General features: G+C 35.3%; 3 protein-coding genes across 11 annotated transcripts in view; 1 reads left to right on the forward strand and 2 right to left on the reverse strand.

Annotated features, from left to right (window-relative positions):
• The window catches only part of hcrtr2 (hypocretin (orexin) receptor 2), a 42620-nt gene extending 33285 nt beyond the window's left edge, over nucleotides 1-9335 (reverse strand). The window contains 1 exon segment of the mRNA NM_001079868.1: nucleotides 9113-9335. Coding sequence (NP_001073337.1) covers nucleotides 9113-9335 — 223 coding nt within the window.
• Nucleotides 1-18894, reverse strand: part of lrrc1 (leucine rich repeat containing 1) — a 593918-nt gene that overhangs the window by 327442 nt on the left and 247582 nt on the right. The window lies entirely within an intron of this gene.
• The window catches only part of hmgcll1 (3-hydroxymethyl-3-methylglutaryl-CoA lyase like 1), a 238908-nt gene that overhangs the window by 117688 nt on the left and 102326 nt on the right, over nucleotides 1-18894 (forward strand). For 4 of the 9 annotated variants that reach the window (XR_015505371.1, XR_015505375.1, XR_015505363.1 and 1 more), the window contains one exon: nucleotides 9195-9511. The exons of 4 other annotated variants lie outside the window; for them this stretch is intronic. The gene's annotated coding sequence lies outside the window, so the exon portion shown is untranslated. Of the gene's footprint in view, nucleotides 1-344; nucleotides 1695-9194; nucleotides 9512-18894 lie in introns of those variants that run through there. One more of the 9 variants, XR_015505376.1, reaches the window with a different exon arrangement.

Below are 18894 nucleotides of genomic sequence, written 5' to 3' on the forward strand. Positions count from 1 at the left end.
AATAACATATTAACCTAATGATAGACTTATTGAAACACACTAGTTTTAATTAACAAATGTAATTGCTGTGAATAAATCCCAGTATGATTTCCATATGAAACTGGAGTATCAGCATAAGTATAAGTCCAGCTCTGTGATTGATTCTACTTTTTAACAATAATCATTCAGCTAAATGATGCTACAGAGGATTGGACCTCTGCATGCCGGGTTCACATCTTATTCTCTTCCCTCTCCTCAAGGGTCATTTATATCATCTCATCGCAATCCTGCAATTATGCCTTTCTCTAGCAGGTGAGAGTTCTGTGGCAGGGCTTTGATAAGTGTCAGGCTTTTTTCTTCCTCAGGAAGTGCATGGCCGTGCTGTGGGGGTTTGATCAAACATCCAGAGCCAGAGTGGTCATGAAACCAGCGGAAAGACAGAAATAGAAGCAGATCTACTACCACTGCGAGAATGCTTTGAAAACACTCTACGTGAAATAATAGATGCTGCAAAATCAAAGCGTTGTCATGTGCCAACTGGAATCCCTAAAGCTAAAGGGAAGGCCAAATGTTTCCTCATTCTTCTATTGAAAGTGGACATGGACGTTTATGACTTGAAAGTGCAATGATTTTCATTCATTCATTTTCCTTCGCCTTTAGTCCCTTTAATCCACAGCGGAATGAACCACCAACTTATCCAGCATATGTTTTACCCAACGCAATCTCACGGTAATCTCATATTGCTTGTTTTAAGGAAAACTCACTTAATGTTAGCATATTATTTCTCAAAACAAGACAATATACTCTGCTTATCTAGAAAATTCTTCTTGATTTAGGAATTTTTTAGATATTTAGACTAGAAACAAGACAAAAAAATTAAGTAAGAAAAGCATTTTTTGCAGTGTGGCTACATAATTTGCGCTCTCCAGAAATGTATACAGGGGTACATTTTCACAATGAGCCTGTATTGCTTGTGGATCCCCTTGCTTGTTTTTGCAGCCATGTTGCTGCATGTAGCTGCTGTATTCAGGGACATTTCTTATAGCGCTTCAATTGTACTGATAATAAAATCTCAATTTGAAGGGCTACATGGCATTTTCCCCTCCCCCTCCAACGCTGATATTTTCCCCAGGACATGTAAGGAGAGGGAGAAGTAGAGGGTTTTATTAGTAGAACTGGCATCAGGCCTCAAGATGATCATTTCTCCAGTGGGTGTTGCCTGTAGAGTGTTGTCCATAACACCTTCATAAGCTGGGATTCACTGACCGACAGGAACATCCCTGGAGAATGAAGAACTTTGTGGGCCAGGCAGAGAAATGTGCCAAAACTAATATTGCCGGGGGCTTGAGGTCATTACATCACCTCGTCTTCTGCTCTGGCCTGCAAGCCCATTTAACAGCTGTGTCTTCATTCATTCTCACACGTCACAGTTTTGGTGACAAAAGAGTGGACTGCTGAAAGGTGCATCATGTACACTGTTTGACTCCTCTAAAGCTTAAGAAATATTATATGTTCGTTTACTTATTATTTATTTAAATATTATATATGTGGTTCACTTGCGGTACGCTTGTAGTGTAAGTCAAAAGCGCGCCTGAGCCCAAAACGAGACGTGACTTTTACGGGACTGTTTCATAGGTTTTTATTAATCATTCTTACTGTTCAATGAACGCAAGCTGTCGTAGATTATTAAAGGCGCAAACCCCTCCTAATTCCTGCAGCACCAGGACTTTATGGTTTATGAGCGTCAAAAGTGGCTGATCTATTTGTCAAAGTATTTGACTGCGTGTCACTGCAGCCCAAACGACTAAACCGATATAACCAGAGGTGAGTAGTAACGAGTTACATTTACTTTGTTACATTTACTTGAGTAAAATTATTGGATAACAAGAACTTTTTGAGTACATTTAATATATTTGTACTTTTACTCTTACTCAAGTAAATTATTAGAGAAAAATCAGTACTCTTACTTCGCTACATATGACGGCGTTCCTCCGTTACTGTCAAATGTTAATAAATATGATCCATATGACTTGTTTGATAATATCGCGAGGCGCCGCATTGGAGAGGTTGTGAGGTAGCTAAGAAATTTTTTTTTTTTTAAACTATAGAAATGTGTTGATAAAATCTTCTTTCTGTTAATGATAAAAATAATAATTATATATATATATATATATATATATATATATATATATATATATATATATATATATATATAACTCTTAATCTTATTATTATTAACAGAAATATTTTATCAGCATAGTTTTAACAAATTTCTAATAACTGATTTATTTTATCGCTGTCATGATGACAGTTAATAATATTTTACAATGTATTTTTTAAGATACTAGATATTTTTCAAGTGACATTTAAAGACTTACATATATATATATATACAGTTTGAATTCAGAATTATTAGCCCCCTTTTTATTTTGATTTTCTTTTTTAAATATTTCCCAAATGATTTTTAGCAAGGAAATTTTCACAGTATGTCTGATAATATTTTTTCTTCTGGAGAAAGTCTTATTTGTTTTATTTCGGCTAGAATAAAAGCAGTTATTACGTTTTTAAAAAAACATTTTTGGGACAAAATTATTAGCCCCTTTAAGCAAATTTTTTTTTTCGATAATCTACAGAACAAACCATCGTTATACAATAACTTGACTAATTACCCTAACCTGCCTAGTTCACCTTATTAACCTAGTGAAGCCTTTTAATGTCACTTTAAGCTGTATAGAAGTGTCTTGAAAAATATCTAGTAAAATATTATTTACTGTCATCATGGAAAAGATAAAATAAATCAGTTATTAGAAATGATTTATTAAAACTATTATGCTTAGAAATGTGCTGAAACAATCTTCCCAGAACAGAACAGAAATTCGGGAAAAAAATAAACAGAGGTGCTAATAATTCAGGGGGGCTAATAATTCTGACTTCAACTGTATATATATATATATTAGGCATGGGCCGGTATGAGATTCTGACATGTAAAGTTGAAGTCAAAATTATAAGCCCCTTTGATTTTTTCTTTTTTAATTATTTTATTTCCCTAATTATGTTTAACAGATTTAGAAAATTTTCCCAGTATGTCTGATAATGTTTTTTCTTCTGGAGAAAGTCCAGAAGACTTTCTGTTTTATTTCGACTAGAATAAAAGCAGTTGTTCATTTTAAAAAAACAGTTCAAGATCAAAATTATTAGCCCCTTTAAGCTATATTTTTTCCGATAGTCTACAGAACAAACCATTGTTACACAATGACACTTTAAGCTGTATAGAAGTGTCTTGAAAAATGTATAATAAAATATTATTTACTGTCATCAAGGCAAAGATAAAGTAAATCAGTTATTAGAAATGAGTTATTAAAATTATTATGATTAGAAATGTGCTGAAAAAATCTGCTCTCCGTTAAACAGAAATTGGGTAAAAAATAAACTGGAAGGGCTAATAATTCTGTCTTCAACTGTACACACACACAAACATCCTTTCTCAGTTTAAGGGCAGAGCCGAATATATATATATATATATATATATATATATATATATATATATATATATATATATATATATATATATATATATATATATATATTCGGCTCTGCCCTTACACTGAGGAAGGGCAGAGGGTTACTGAAAAACTACTGAGAGATTTCAGCTGCTGTCTGGGCTTTCCATGTCTTTCTACACCTTCCTTTCTTCATGTGTTCAATACGTTTTCCTGCGTCATTTTATTTGATCACACATAACTTTATTTGTACTCTAATTAGATTTGTTTTCTTTGCCTGTATGGGTTTCTTTGGTTGTTACCAACATCTGGTGAAAATTTCAAGTCAACAGCACCTTCAGAAATATGTTTTCTGAGAAAAATGGTGCTGTGTTGAATACTTATTTCCCCCACTGTATCAGCCAATTTTGAACTTTTAAAAAACATTAATAGTGCATTCAAATAAAGTACTATTTTATTGCATTCTCCATTAAATACATTGCTTATTTAGTTACTCAGTGTCTAATTCCTGAGTTTAGTTCTTGGTAATAAACAGTAATGCTTGTTTTTATTCTCTGAAGATACGTATGGAATGCTGTAGTGAATGTGTGAGCCTGCATTTGTTACCAAACGTAATCAGCACTATGGAAATAGCATCACCACAGTCTGATATGCATGGAAATGTGTTTATTTTCTGGCCCCAATTGTGTCTTTCTGGTTCCCAATGTTCCTATGTGATGGACGTCAAACTTAATGCAACGTCTCTAACGGCGGCTTAACCTAAAAGCTGCATTAGAAGGGAAGATTTTCAGCGGATAACATCTTAAATAAGCTATTATGTGACTTAGAGGAAGTACGGCTAAGAAAAACAAAATGTTCTAAGTATGTTTTGGTGAAGTGTGCATTAGGTTATGAGATGTGTTACGAGTGAACGCTTTCTGAGTCATCTAAAAGTCCAGTTTTTAATGTTGTGAATGTCTTGTGTTCTTGGTTATGCATCTGTTAGGCCAAGCACTGCCGACAGATTTTTACGGATGAACTTCTGATGCATATGGCACACATTCCTAAAAACACAACATCAAACACCATTTATATATATATATATATATATATATATATATATATATATATATATATATATATATATATATATGCGACAGCTGGGTTGTTTCCTGTCAATTGGAGAGCTGAAGTTTTTCCTCATCTGCTTTCATTATTGATGGTTTGTATTGTGACTCAGTCCTGCATGATTGCTGTGCATGAGCGTGTCTTGATAAGCTCCCCTAATGAATAATATCTGGTATATGCATCACACTTTTCATGCTTATCAGGACAATTTGCACTTTTCTCTTCATGTTTTATTTGGCGAGACTCGTGAAACTACACTCTAAAAAGCGATTAGTTGACTTTATTTTTTTTTTTAAAGCGAGTAAAAGTTGCATAATTAAACAAATCAAGTCAACTTAACATTTCCAAGTTACAATGGATTTACTTACACTGTAAAAAAAAATAATGACAAAAAGAGATCACAACAAAAACCTTTACGCTACTTTCATTTATTCATTCATTTTCTTGTCAGCTTAGTCCCTTTATTAATTAGGGGTCGCCACAGCGGAATGAACCGCCAACTTATCCAGCAAGTTTTTACGCAGCGGATGCCCTTCCAGCCGCAACGCATCTCTGGGAAACATCCACACACACACTCATACACTATTGACAATTTAGCCTACCCAATTCACCTGTACCGCATGTCTTTGGACTGTGGGGGGAAACCGGAGCACAAGGAGGAAACCCACGCGAAGGCAGGGAGAACTTGCAAACTCCATACAGAAACACCAACTGAGCCGAGATTCGAACCAGCGACCTTCTTGCTGTGAGGCGACAGCACTACCTACTGCACCACTGCTTCGCCTACTTTAATTTATTTAATATATTTTATTGTAAGTCGATACCTCTCTCTCTTGTATGTTGTAGTGCTGTATTTATACCCATTTGCTCGCTTATCCGGACTGTGTGTTGTGTTGGCAGATTGAAATAGGCAAAGTCTGCACGTGTTTAGCGTTTTTCCTTATCGCAAACACAATAGCAGTCTGGTAACGTTAGTGGATTCGTTGCTATTTTCGGGGTCAATTATTGTAAAATCCCGATTGCAATTGAGAAATACTGTAGACTGTAACACTGTAAGAAGATATCTCTGTAGATGGATGGCATTTCATGTCACGTTCAGTCTTATAATCTTAAAGTGTGAGCAAAATCGGCTGTTTTATCATCACTTTAGACATTACGCTATAGAGTGTCATTCAAACACTAGCTCTAAAGTGACGTTGGTGAATTAGTAACGGCTTCTGCTGTTCTGACGTCAGCTGCAGATGTGAATGAATGGCGGAAGAAAGTAGTTCCTAATAAAAAGGGTTTTTTAGACTCTCCGTGTTTGATTTTCATATTTATATACAGGATTGTGGCGTTGAACTGTTGTATAAATGCAATATTACACTCGCAGCAGTGCGATATGGCTGTATATCAGCACTGGTGGGACGCTAAGGCACTGATATACAGCCATATTGCACTGCTACTCAAGTGATGTTGATGGATGGATGGATGGATGGATGGATGGATGGATGGATGGATGGATGGATGGATGGATAGATGATAGATAGATAGATAGATAGATAGATAGATAGATAGATAGATAGATAGATAGATAGATAGATAGATAGATAGATAGATAGATAGATAGATAGATAGATAGATAGATAGATAGATAGATAGATAGATAGATAGATAGATAGATAGATTAGAAATGCCAGAATTGTGAGAAATAAACACAGATTTGAGATAAAGACATTATCTAAGTTGCAACTATCCTGACAATTTCTGTAAAAGTCTTGCATCACAATAACACTCGCCTGTCTAAACAGGAAAAATAAAACCTGCAGAAGGTACCATTTTTTGAGAGACAGCTCTGGTGAAGAGAAACAATTACTGATTATTTTATATTTTTCCCTCTTTGTATAGCCTACACAACTTAAATATAAAAACTAATTTAAAAAATGGTTCATTTTAAGGTCAATATTATTCAATATTCAATGCAATTAGCCCCCCTAAGATTACATTTTTCGATTTGTCTACAGAACAAAGCACAGTTGGTCAATGACTTGTCTAATTAGCTTGCCTATTCAACCTAATTAACTAAAGCCTTGAAATTGCACTTTAAGCTAAATAAATACTAGAGTCTGTCATGGCAAAGACAAAACACTTAAGTTATTAAAACTACTGTTGAAAGATATTCACTGTTAATGAGGATCATTAATTTCTTCATTTTCTTTTCAGCTTAGTCTCTTTATTAATCTGGGGTCGCCGCAGCGGATTGAACCGTTAACTTATCCAGCATATGTTTTACGCAGCGGATGCCCTTCTAGCTGCAACCCAACACTGGGAAATTGATGAGGATCAGTAAAAAAAGAATAACGCATTTTAATTTTTATGCCACATATTGCTTTAAAGCCTTCCATAATCTCTGTGAAACTGGATGACACTGGAAAGCTTAATGGTGAAATACACTCACTGGCCACTTTATTAGGTACACCTGTCCAACTGCTCGGTAACACAAATTTCTAATCAGCCAATCTCATGGCAGCAACTCACTGCGTTTAGGCATAGTCAAGACGACCTGCTGCAGTTCAAACCGAGCATTAGAATGAGGAAGAAACGGGATTTAGGTGACTTAGAACATACCATGATTGTTGCTGCCAAATGGGCTGATCTGAGTATTTCAGAAACTGCTGATCTACTGGGATTTTTATGCACAACCATCTCTAGGGTTTATAGAGAATGGTCTGAAAAAGAGGAAATATCCAGTGAGCGGCAGTTCTGTGGGCGCAAATGCCTTGTTGATGCCAGAGGTGAGAGGAGAATGGCCAGACTGGTTCCAGCTGATAGAAAGGCAACAGCAACTCAAATAAGCACTCGTTACAACCGAGCTCTGCAGAAGATCATCTCTGAACACACAACACGTCCAACCTTGAGGCGGATGGGCTACAGCAGCAGAAGAGCACACCGGGTGCCGCTCCTGTCAGCTAAGAACAGGAAACTGAGACTACAATTCACACAGACTCACCAAAACTGGACAATAGAAGATTGGAGAAACGTTGCTGCTCTGATGAGTCTCCATTTCTGCTGACACATTCAGATGCTCGGCTCAGGATTTGGCATCAACAACATGAAAGCATGGATTTTCTTGCCATACTTTGGGCCCATTAGTACCAGAGCATCGTGTCAACGCCACAGCCTACCTGAGTATTGTTGCTGACCATGTCCATCCCTTTATGAGCACAGTGTCTCCATCTTCTGATGGCTACTTCCAGCAGCATAACGCAGCATGTCATAAAGCTCAATCATCTCAGACTGGTTTCTTGAACATGACAATGAGTTCCACAATGACAATGGCCTCCAAGCTCACCAGAGCTCAATCCAATAGAGCACCTTTGGGATGTGGTGGAACGGGAGATTAACATCATGGATGTGCAGCTGACAAAACTGCAGCAACTGTGTGATGCTATCATGTCAATATGGAGCAAAATCTCTGAGGATTATTTCCAGTACCTTGTTGAACACATGTCATAAGGGATTAAAGCAGTTCTGAGGGCAAATAGGGGTACCTAAGGTGTACCTAATAAAGTGGCCGGTGAGTGTATATTGCACTTCTATTTTATTGAAAAACAAACACATAAAAAACAGCAGCTTTAAAGAGAATTTTTACAAAAAATAATTTCAAGTCAAGCAACCCAATATTTAAAGGATCCATGGTTAATATACACAAATGTGCATGTTGTATATCAGCTAAATAAACTCCCGTGTCAAAAGAAAAGGGATTCTGTGCCCCTGAAGCATAACATTATATTGAAATGTATTTCATATTCAGAATTGTATACATCCATCACAATTGGGTTGTAAAACAGCAACTCAGCACTTGATTTGATTTACAAGAAAACACTTCAAAGAGAAAGAGAGAGAGAGAGAGAGAGAGAATAGGATTAAATATCAAAGAAGAAACCCGGAGGCTTGACGATTTTGTTAAGGTTGCAGATGCATTTGTGCGCCTGCATATGTGTGTAGACGATATGAAATTGTCATTGAAATGAACAGGCATTAAAAACAGGTAAATACATCGTGACTTCAAAATTCATAGTAACCCTAAAGACAATCAGATTCACTGCTCTGAAAATATAGAGCCTATCATTGCTGATAATGAATTTAAAATCCGCGATGCCTGATTTAAGCCTATATATAATGTTAAAATGTCATTTACACGATTCCCCCAAAATACCTTCAAGTAAACTGTTATTTTAATTAACGGATTTGTTTCTTAGAGTGATTTTAATAATCCATATAGCACTTTTTCCATTAATAGGAGCATTTTGTGCATTGGAAATAAGAGATATGTTGTAAAATATTATGTATTTGGGCTGATATATGCCAAAAACATTAGGCTATTTTTAAGTTATCAATGTTGCAGGTTTATAAGCATACTTATTTAGATTCCATGCAATTAACAGGATGTCAGATGTGATGGGGAAACCTGTAGATCCTTCATTAAACACGTGAACGCGCTGATGAGATGGTTTTGTGAGTTACGCGCGCGCGTCAAAACTTACCCAGTGTGTTTCCGACCAGAGACACGAGGAAAACCAGTATATATCCAGCTATGAGCACCCATTCGTATTGTTTGGGATGCAGGTATTCCCTCCAGATGTACTTGAGGAGCTCGTCGTCTTCGTTTTCCGCGTGGGAATGCGAGATTGTGTCCGCGGAGGAGTTGAGGTGCTGGGCTGAGGTGAAGCAGGAGTTGCAGGCGCGCTGGACGGAGATCCCGGACATGTTTGCGCCGAAAGCCCGATCCAGCATCGCGGATCTCCGATACTGAGAGACTGCTGACTGACTGACAGACTGGGAGAGAGAGAGAGAGAGAGGTGAGAGAGAGAGCGCGCACAACTCACAAACACGCGCGCACGCACACACTGAATTCTAAATTAAACATATTATGTTCAGTTATCAAAAAAATAAATAAATAAATAAAAAAATACTAACCTAACTGTTAAATATACAGTTTATCATTTTTAATAATGGTTTTATATATAAAGCAAGTTTAAATTTAATTGAATTAAACAGAAAGAGTGAGATAGTGTCTATTACAAACCATCTGAATGAAGGTACAGCTGTGTATTGTATTGTATAATATTTTATGTATATTTATATTAATAGTTATATTTATATTTTTTATTATTAGGAGTATTAGCAACAAAAGTATTACATTCATTATCATTTTCAGAATTAAATTAGTATTTTTTTTTTTATTTGGGTATGTTTGATGAGCATGAAATTGAAGTTGAACATGTGTCATGGCCTGCTCAGTGACCATACCTAAATATTATTGAGCACTTTTGGGTTTTTTTTTGGTGGAGCGATACAGGAAAGGTTTTCCTCCACCAGCATGGCCACTATGAATGGCTGAAAATCCCCCTGGCTGCTGTGCAGTACTTTTATCTGTCATTCTCAAGACAAATTGATGCTGTATTGGAGGCAAAAGGAGGCCCTACACCATACTAATGAATTATTATTATTGTCCAACCTATGTATGAATAGAGAGAGAGAGAGAGAGAGAGAGATGCTTCGTGATGCACCGTGAACCCTCTCCATCTACAGCCAATTATAGTTTGCAAGACTGAGAAGCGTTTTTGAAGTCATAATATAAACCTGTAGAGTCCCTCAAGAGCTCACTATGCTTCTTTATCTCTCATGTTTGCATACTCATGTTTATTTAATAAATAATAGATGATGCACATACACAGTCAAATAATCATATTATCAGTGAGGTATACCCTATTTTTAGAAATCCAATAGGGCACTGTGAAAACAGGCTACAAATGTTATACAATCAAAATTCGGTAACACTATAGTTTAAGTAACAATTCAGACTATTTATACTGGGTTATTACCTGCTTGTTATTAAGATATTTGTTAGCACTTATAAGACTCTTATTCTAATATTCTAACACCTAAATCCAACTATTACCTTACTAACTATTAATAAGAAGCTAATTAATAGTTTATTGAGCTATAAGTCTTAGTTTATGGTTTAGTAATAGCTTGAATTGTACACTAAATTGTAAGTTAGACTGATGTTTGTGAACTATTCATCATATTTCAGTGCATTGCTCAGTCTGTTGTTCAATAATACATTACAGTTTTGTTTATATCACTAATGATCCTCTGTGCTTTAGTTATTTGTCAAGATGTACACTTTATACAAATCTTGTCGGACATAGACATATGCGAGACCAATTTTACTGTTTGATTCCAAAGCACTCATTATCTGTTTATCTAACATATTTAAAACGGTTTTACTGATTTGTTACCAAAAATATAAATATGTATGACCACTTAATCATTTACTTTTATTTATTTTAATAACTTCAGGTCAGAATAAATGTGTAATTTCATTTTCACATGATGTTGTAGCCTATATCCGTTCACTGCAAAATAATAAACAAATAAACAAACAAACACATAAATAAATAAATAAATAAATAAATAAATAAATAAATAAATAAATAAATAAATAAATAAATAAATAAATAAATAAATAAATAAATAAATAAATAAATAAAGGGTGACACAGTAGCTGTTGCCTCACAGCAATAAGGTTGCTGGGTCGCTGGTTTAAATCTCGGCTCAGTTGGAATTTCTGTGTGGAGTTTGCATGTTCTCCCTGCGTTCGCATGGGTTTCCTTTGGGTGTTCCGGTTTCCCCACAGTCCAAAGACTTGCTGTACAGGTGAATTGGGTAGGCTAAATTTTCCATAGTGTGTGTGTGCGTGCGTGCGTGCGTGTGTGTGTGTGTGTGTGTGTGGATGTCTCCCAGAGATGGCTTGGGGCTGGAAGGGCATCCGCTGCTTAAAAACGTGCTGGATAAGTTGACGGTTCATTCCGCTGTGGCGACCCCAAATTAATAAAGGGACTAAGCCGAAAAGAAAATGAACAACTGAATAAATAAATATACAAACAAACAAACAAACAAATAAATAAATAAACATCAAATAAATAAATGCCTTACGTAGAGTTTTTGTCTCCTTTCTAGTCAAAATATACGTAAATCATTAAATATTTTTGAGACACGTGAAAATAATTTGTTTTCAGAAATAATGACTCACAATTAAGTGAGTTTTTCCTTAAAACAAGCAAAATAATCTCCCAATGGGGTAAGTACAATGATCATATAGTATTTTAGCCCAAAAACAAATTTAGTGTCAGATTATTTTGCTTGCTTTAAGGAAAAACACACTTAATTTCTAATTTTATTCCTGATATTTGTACCAGGAACAAGGTTAAATTCTAAATAATAAATAGTTCTTGCCGTGTTGCACTGACAATTATTTCATCCATTACTTTATTTACACAAATGTTATTTGAAACATTAAAATTGGCATTTTACTTACATTTAATGTGCTTTCTATGAATAATAAATCACTTTTTGTGAATTGTATTTGTTGTGCACACCACAATTGGTATATATATTTTTTTAATAGAAGGAAATATTACATCCATTTTGCTCTATATACTTTACTTTCATCCTATACAATAAAATTCTTCCACTTAAAGATGTTTAACTATGTATACTTGTAAATATACACGCATGCATATTCATACATTTACAATATTATAATGTGAGAAACTTAAAATTCATTCATTCATTTTCGGCGTAGTCCCTTTATTAATCAAGTGTCGCTACAGCGGAATGAACCGCCAAATTATCCATCACCATGTCGCCTGTAAACTTAAAATGATTTAAAATATTATTGCATTTAACTGTGAATAAAAAAGGCACATCATGACACATATTAATTCATTTTAAATGCAAAGCTAATTGAAGAAATTATTAAACAAGCATACAACAGGAGTCCTTAATGACACTGAAGTCCCCCAAGACACTCATTAATTGTCATTTGAAATATGTATAAACTCCCACTATCCTTCAAACCCAGCTTTTACACAGTTGTTGCCAAGTAGGTCTTAAAATAATTAGGAATCAGTCATTGAAAACATAGCAATGTGCTTACCTATTCTTCTACATATTTTAATAACTACAGGTCATTTAATTTTCGTATAGTATAGATTATATCTCTGACAAAGCATGATAATTTCATCCACATTTCAGCATTTAATTTTCACAAAGCTTATTTGAAACGTTGACATTTGACTTACATTTAATATGCCTTCTATGAATATGAAGTCGCTTTTCTGCGTTTTATTTGATGCGGACGCCAAAGCGGGATGATCATCCATCATTCAATATCTCATTTTCAAGAGACACATCTGAATTACATTACAGGATTAATCAATATGATCAATAGCCATACATTCTGTTTGATAATTTAGCTGTAAATAACGTGAATGATGGCGGACAAATCAAATGAACACTTCTCAATTACACTTTATATATATATATATACTCACCGGCCACTTTATTAGGAACACCTGTCCAACTACTTGTTAACACAAATATCTAACCAATCAACAAGTTAGGTATGTAGACATGCTCAAGAGGATATGCTGCTGTTCAAAGCAAGCATAAAAATGGAAAAGAAAGGGGATTTAGGTGACTTTGAACGTGGCATGGTTGTTGGTGCCAGACGGGCTGGTCTGAGTATTTCAGAAACTGCTGATCTACTGGGATTTTCACACACAACCATCTCTAGGGTTTACAGAGAATGGTCTGACAAAGAGGGAATATCCTGTGGGCGCAAATGCCTTGTTGATGCTAGAAGTCAGAGGAGAATGGCCAGACTGGTTCCAGCTGATAGAAAGGCAACAGCAACTCAAATAAGCACTCGTTACAACCGAGCTCTGCAGAAGAGCATCTCTGAACACACAACACGTCCAACCTTGAGGCGGCCGCTCCTGTCAGCTAAGAACAGGAAACTGAGGCTACAATTCACACAGACTCACCAAAACTGGACAATAGAAGAAACGTTGACTGCTCTGATGAGTCTCCATTTCTGCTGACACATTCGGATGCTCGGCTCAGAATTTGGCGTCAACAACATTAAAGCATGGATCCATCCTGCCTTGTATCAGCGTTTCAGGCTGGTGGTGGTGGTGTAATGGTGTGGGGGGAGATTTTCTTCGCACACTTTGGGTTCATTAGTACCAATTGAGCATTGTGTTAACAACCGACTACCTGAGTATTGTTGCTGACCATGTCCATCCCTTTTATAAGCACAGTGTCTCCATCTTCTGATGGCTACTTCCAGCAGAATAACATGCCATGTCATAAAGCATGAATCATCTCAGACTGGTTTCTTAAACATGACAATGAGTTCACTGTACTCAAATGGCCTCCACAGTCACCAGAGCTCAATCCAATAGAGCAGCTTTGGGATGTGGTGGAATGACAAATCTGCAGCAACTGTGTGATGCTATCATATCAATATGGAGCAAAATCTCTGAGTAATATTTCCAGTACCTTGTTGAATCTATTCCACAAAGGACCAAGGTTATTCCGAAGGCAAAAGGAGGTTCAACCTGGTACTAGTAAACCCAGTGTACCTAATAAAGTGGCCGGAGAGTGTAATTTAAATTGAATAAACTCACCAATTTATTTGTACACTGTGTAAAAATATCTCCCTGCCTTATTTTTTTAGTGCATATTATATATATATATATATATATATATATATATATATATATATATATATATATATATATATATATATATATATATATATATATATATATATATATATCTATATCTATATATATATATATATATATATATACATACATATACATATATATATATATATCTTAATAGTGTGTCCATGCTATTAAGAAACTCAATAGTGAGAATTGGTTTGTGTGCTGTTTTCTGTGAAGGCTCACTTTTCAGGAGAGATGTAGTGAAAGGAGCAATACTATTAAAGCTGAGCATAGGAATGGAATTTACCTAATTGGTACCGGGTCCTAAATTGGCTCTCCACCACCTCGATGAAGCGCATGCTGTGAATACAAATTGCATTTTAGACTGGAAAACTTTACTCTTTTGGTATGTGTAGCTCTTTTGAGTCTTACAGACAGAATTTGACTGTGCTCCCAAAATTATTTTAATACACTGAAAAAAAAAACGATTTCTTGGATTTACAAATTGTTTTAAAGGTGAGTAGTTGCAAACAATTGATATGGGTTGATTTAAAAAAAATTAAGTTGAATGTTACTAAATTTAATGTTTGTTTTAATTCAGTCCATATTAATTGTTTGCAACCAAAATATTGAAAACCTTTGGTCAAATTTTACTCAAGATGCTAACGGTCTAATCCGATTCAATGATGTATGCTAAGCTAAGCTAAAAGTGCTCCAGCCAGACCCAAAGGTCAGCTGAATGGATCCAAAAGTGATAAAACTAAAGCCCCTGACTAGAGTGGAGCTTTATAATGAGCATATTTACAGTACAAAAAGGTGGAGTGTTATTTAAAAAGCGATATACACTGACAAAAAAACTAAATTTTGTTGGATTTACTAAATCTTTTCAAGGTAAGTGCTTGCAAGCAATTTATATGGGCATTTAAACAAACAAATGAAGTTGAACATTACTCAATCTAGCCCATATATATATTTTAGCATTTTTGCATCCATTCAGTCGACCTTTGGATCTGGCGGGATTTTAGCTTAGCTTAGCATAGATAATTGAATCGGATTAGACCGTTAGCGTCTTGTGCCAAAAGATTAATTTATATGCGCTATATTTAAACTAGTATGTTCAACCGTATTTGTTTGTTTAAATTCAGCCCATTTCAGTTATTTGCAATCACTTGTAGTAAATCCAATTAATCGTTTTTGTCGGTGTACATCGCTTTTTAAAGGAACACTCCACTTTTCTTTTTTTTTTTTCGTAAATATGCTTATTTTAAAGCTCTACTAGACTTAAGGAGGTTTGGTTTTTATATTTTTTGGGATCCATTCAGCTGAGCTTTGGATCTAGCTAGAGCACTTTTAGCTTAGCATAGCATAAATCATTGAATCATATTAGACCGTTAACATCTTGAATAAAAATGACCAACGATTTTCAATATTTTTTCTTATTTAAAAGGTATGTGGTTGCAAGCAGTTTACATTGCTAAAGTTGAACATTGCTAAATTTAGATTGTTTGTTTAAATCCAGTTTATATAATCATATTTTTTTAATAAGAGGTTAACAGTGTAGCCACCTACCTTTGAAAATAGAAAAAGTGTTTTCAAGATGCTAACGGTCTAATCTAGATCAATGATCTATGCTAAGCTAAGCTAATAGTGCTCAAAGGTCAGCTAAATGGATCTAAAAATGGTAAAACAGTTGATATGTGCTGAATTTAAACAAACAAATTAAATTTAGTAAAGTTCAACTTCATTAGTTTAAATTATAAAGCCCATATATTTTTTTGCAGCCACTTACCTTTAAAAATGTCAATACAATGAATATATTTTTCATTGTTACTGCAAAACATTTTTGGAGATGGTAAAATAATTGATAATATTTTGACATGTTATTTTGGCAATGGCATTGATGGAATACTGCTGGAGTCTATCAGCGCACATGCAGGAATGTGAAAAACCCTGGAGATGTCCGGATAATGCAGAGGACCTTCCCACAATCCCATGGGGAGACGAATAATCATTCAGTGCATTGGTAACCTCTGAGACACACCAAGGTGAAACGCGCGTTTGTGTTTCTAGACTGATGCAATGTGGTCACACATGGGTAAAAATATCAGAGAAATTATACATGAGGGTGGCTGTATTGCATTAATGGGCAGAAATCATAGTCAATTGCTTTGGAGGATTTACATACAGTATGAATAAATATATACAGTTAAAGTCACAATCATTCCCCCTCTTGTGTATTTTCTTTTTCAAATATTTCCCAAATGATGTTGAACAGATTTAGGAATTTTTTCACAGTATTTCCTATAATATTTTTTCTTCTGGAGAAAGTCTTATTTGTTTTATTTTGGCTAGAATAAAATTTTTTAGACCCATTTTAAAGTCAATTTTATTCGCCCCTTTGAGCAGTGTTAGTTTTGGATTGTTTCCAGAACAAACCACTGTTATACAATGACTTGCCTAATTACCCTAACTTTACCCTAATTACCCTAGTGAAGCCTTTAAATGTCACTTTAAGCTGAATACTAGTGTCTTGAAGAATATCTAGTCTAATATTATGTGCTGTCATCATGACAAAGAGAAAATAAATCAGAAAATGAGTTATTAAAACTATTATGTTTAGAAATGTGTTAAAAAATACTGAAATTGGAGAAATATACAGGAGGCTAATATTTCTGACTGTATAAATCCACTTTAGCATGTGCTACAGTATACATGCTTTATTCCCTGACTCGAACTAACACCATCAGAACTGATTTCTCCAGTGTCTTCATCAGGTATTGGATGCACATCCCACAGAAAGGTCAACAGAACAACTGCCTCCTGCTTCCCTGCTGGACCATTATTATTTTGTAAAGTAAAGGCTTTGCGAAGTAAATCATCATTATTATCAGTGTAATCTATATTTATAGTCTGTCTACGCTTCTGCTGGTAGAACATTGTTGCTCACACATTAATTTTGGATACAATTCTCTAGCATTAGCTCATTCTGAAAGCATAGCCTTGTATATATTTCTGGAGAGCATGAATTATGTATCCAGAAGTACGTATGGCTGAATTTCGTTTTTAAAACAAACTCTATGGGGCGGTATGATGCCATTCCTATTTGCGCTACCAGCTGACCGGTTTCCTCCATATGGACGACTTTCCTGCTGTTACTTGTTTGTCCAGTGGTTCGCCATGTATGTTGGCGGAGTTGACCACAACAACGGGGTTAGAGTCTGGTAAAGAACGACTTCAGAAAGCAGGTAAAACAAAAGCCAAATATAAAATAAACAACAAGTGAACAAAAGGGTGACAATGTGGTCAAATCTGAAAATGTGTTAAAAATTAGGCTTTTCTTTTTCTGGACTGCTTTTGAAAACACTATCGGTTGGGTTTAGGGAAGGAGGAGGGTGGGTCAGTCGATTGGTCAGTCAGTGGACGGCGGCCTCTGGTGGATTTATGCGATAACAGCAGGCATGTATAGCACTCATGAGTGAAATTTGAGTTTCTGAAAAAGTGTACACAGCGGCCTCTGGTGGATTCACGAAAACAAAAAGCTACTGGGATGTATTTAGAGCTCTCCAGAAATGTATATAGGGGTACGTTTTCAGAATGGTTCTGGGTTGGAAAATAAACAGCCTAGTATTTAGTGTGATAAACAACAATCTGAATATTGTAAGACACCTTAAATGTGTATAATAAATAATTATTTACTGCATTTTGAAGTAGTTTGAAATGTTTATTATCACGATATATTGAATTATTAAATATCTGAATGCAAATGTTTTATGTTTTTACAAACTCACCTGGGAAGATAATGCAACCCCGATGTATCTTATTGAAAAATAAAATAAAATAAAATAAAATAAAATTAGATTAAATTAAACTAAATTAAATTAAACTAAACTAAACTAAACTACACTAAGTTAAATTAAATTAAATTAAATTAAATTAAATTAAATTAAATTAAATTAAATTAAATTAAATTAAATTAAATTAAAACAAAACAAAGTAAAATAAAATAAGGTGGCTCAGTGGTTAGCACTGTCGCCTCACAGCAAAGTCGCTGGTTCAATTCCTAGCTGGGTCAGTTGGTGTTTCTATATGGAGTTTGCAAGTTCTTCCCATGTTGGCGTTGGTTTCCTCCGGGTGCTCCGGTTTTCCTCACAGTACAAACACGTGCGCTAGAGGGGAATTGAGGAACTAAATTGTTTGTAGTGTATGAGTGTGTGTGTGTGTGTGTGTGTGTGTGTGTGTGTGTGTGTGTGTGTGTGTGTGTGTGTGTGTGTGTGTGTGTGTGTGTGTGCGTGTGTGTGTGTGTGTGGATGGGTTTCCCAAAATAAAATAATAATAATAAAATAAAATAAAATAATAATTCAGCAATTAATAGTGCCCCATGTAAAGCCAATCTCACGAGACTGCACATGAATTGAATTATGCATGAGCGTTATCACACGACTGGCGTGCCCTTGCGATACGCCTCTATATGTGATTCTGCTCCAGGCTGAGTGCTGTAGGCAATCCCAGAATCCCAGTGGTGTTCATATGGAGTCTAATCGCATGGAGACCAGTGTGATGTGTTTATACAGCATTGTTTGAGGATTATATATTATAATTATGTATTCAAATATCTTCACAGAACAAAAGCTGAGACTTCTCTCTGTATTATTCTGTGGCTGGAAATGCATTCGCTGCGTAAAACGTATAGAATAGTTGGAGGTTCATTCTGCAGTGGTGACTTCTAAAATAGAAACTAAGCT

This window comes from Danio rerio, chromosome 13 (genome assembly GCF_052040795.2).
Source record: "Danio rerio strain M-AB ecotype USA chromosome 13, GRCz13ab, whole genome shotgun sequence".
In the NCBI taxonomy this organism is placed as follows: domain Eukaryota; kingdom Metazoa; phylum Chordata; class Actinopteri; order Cypriniformes; family Danionidae; genus Danio; species Danio rerio.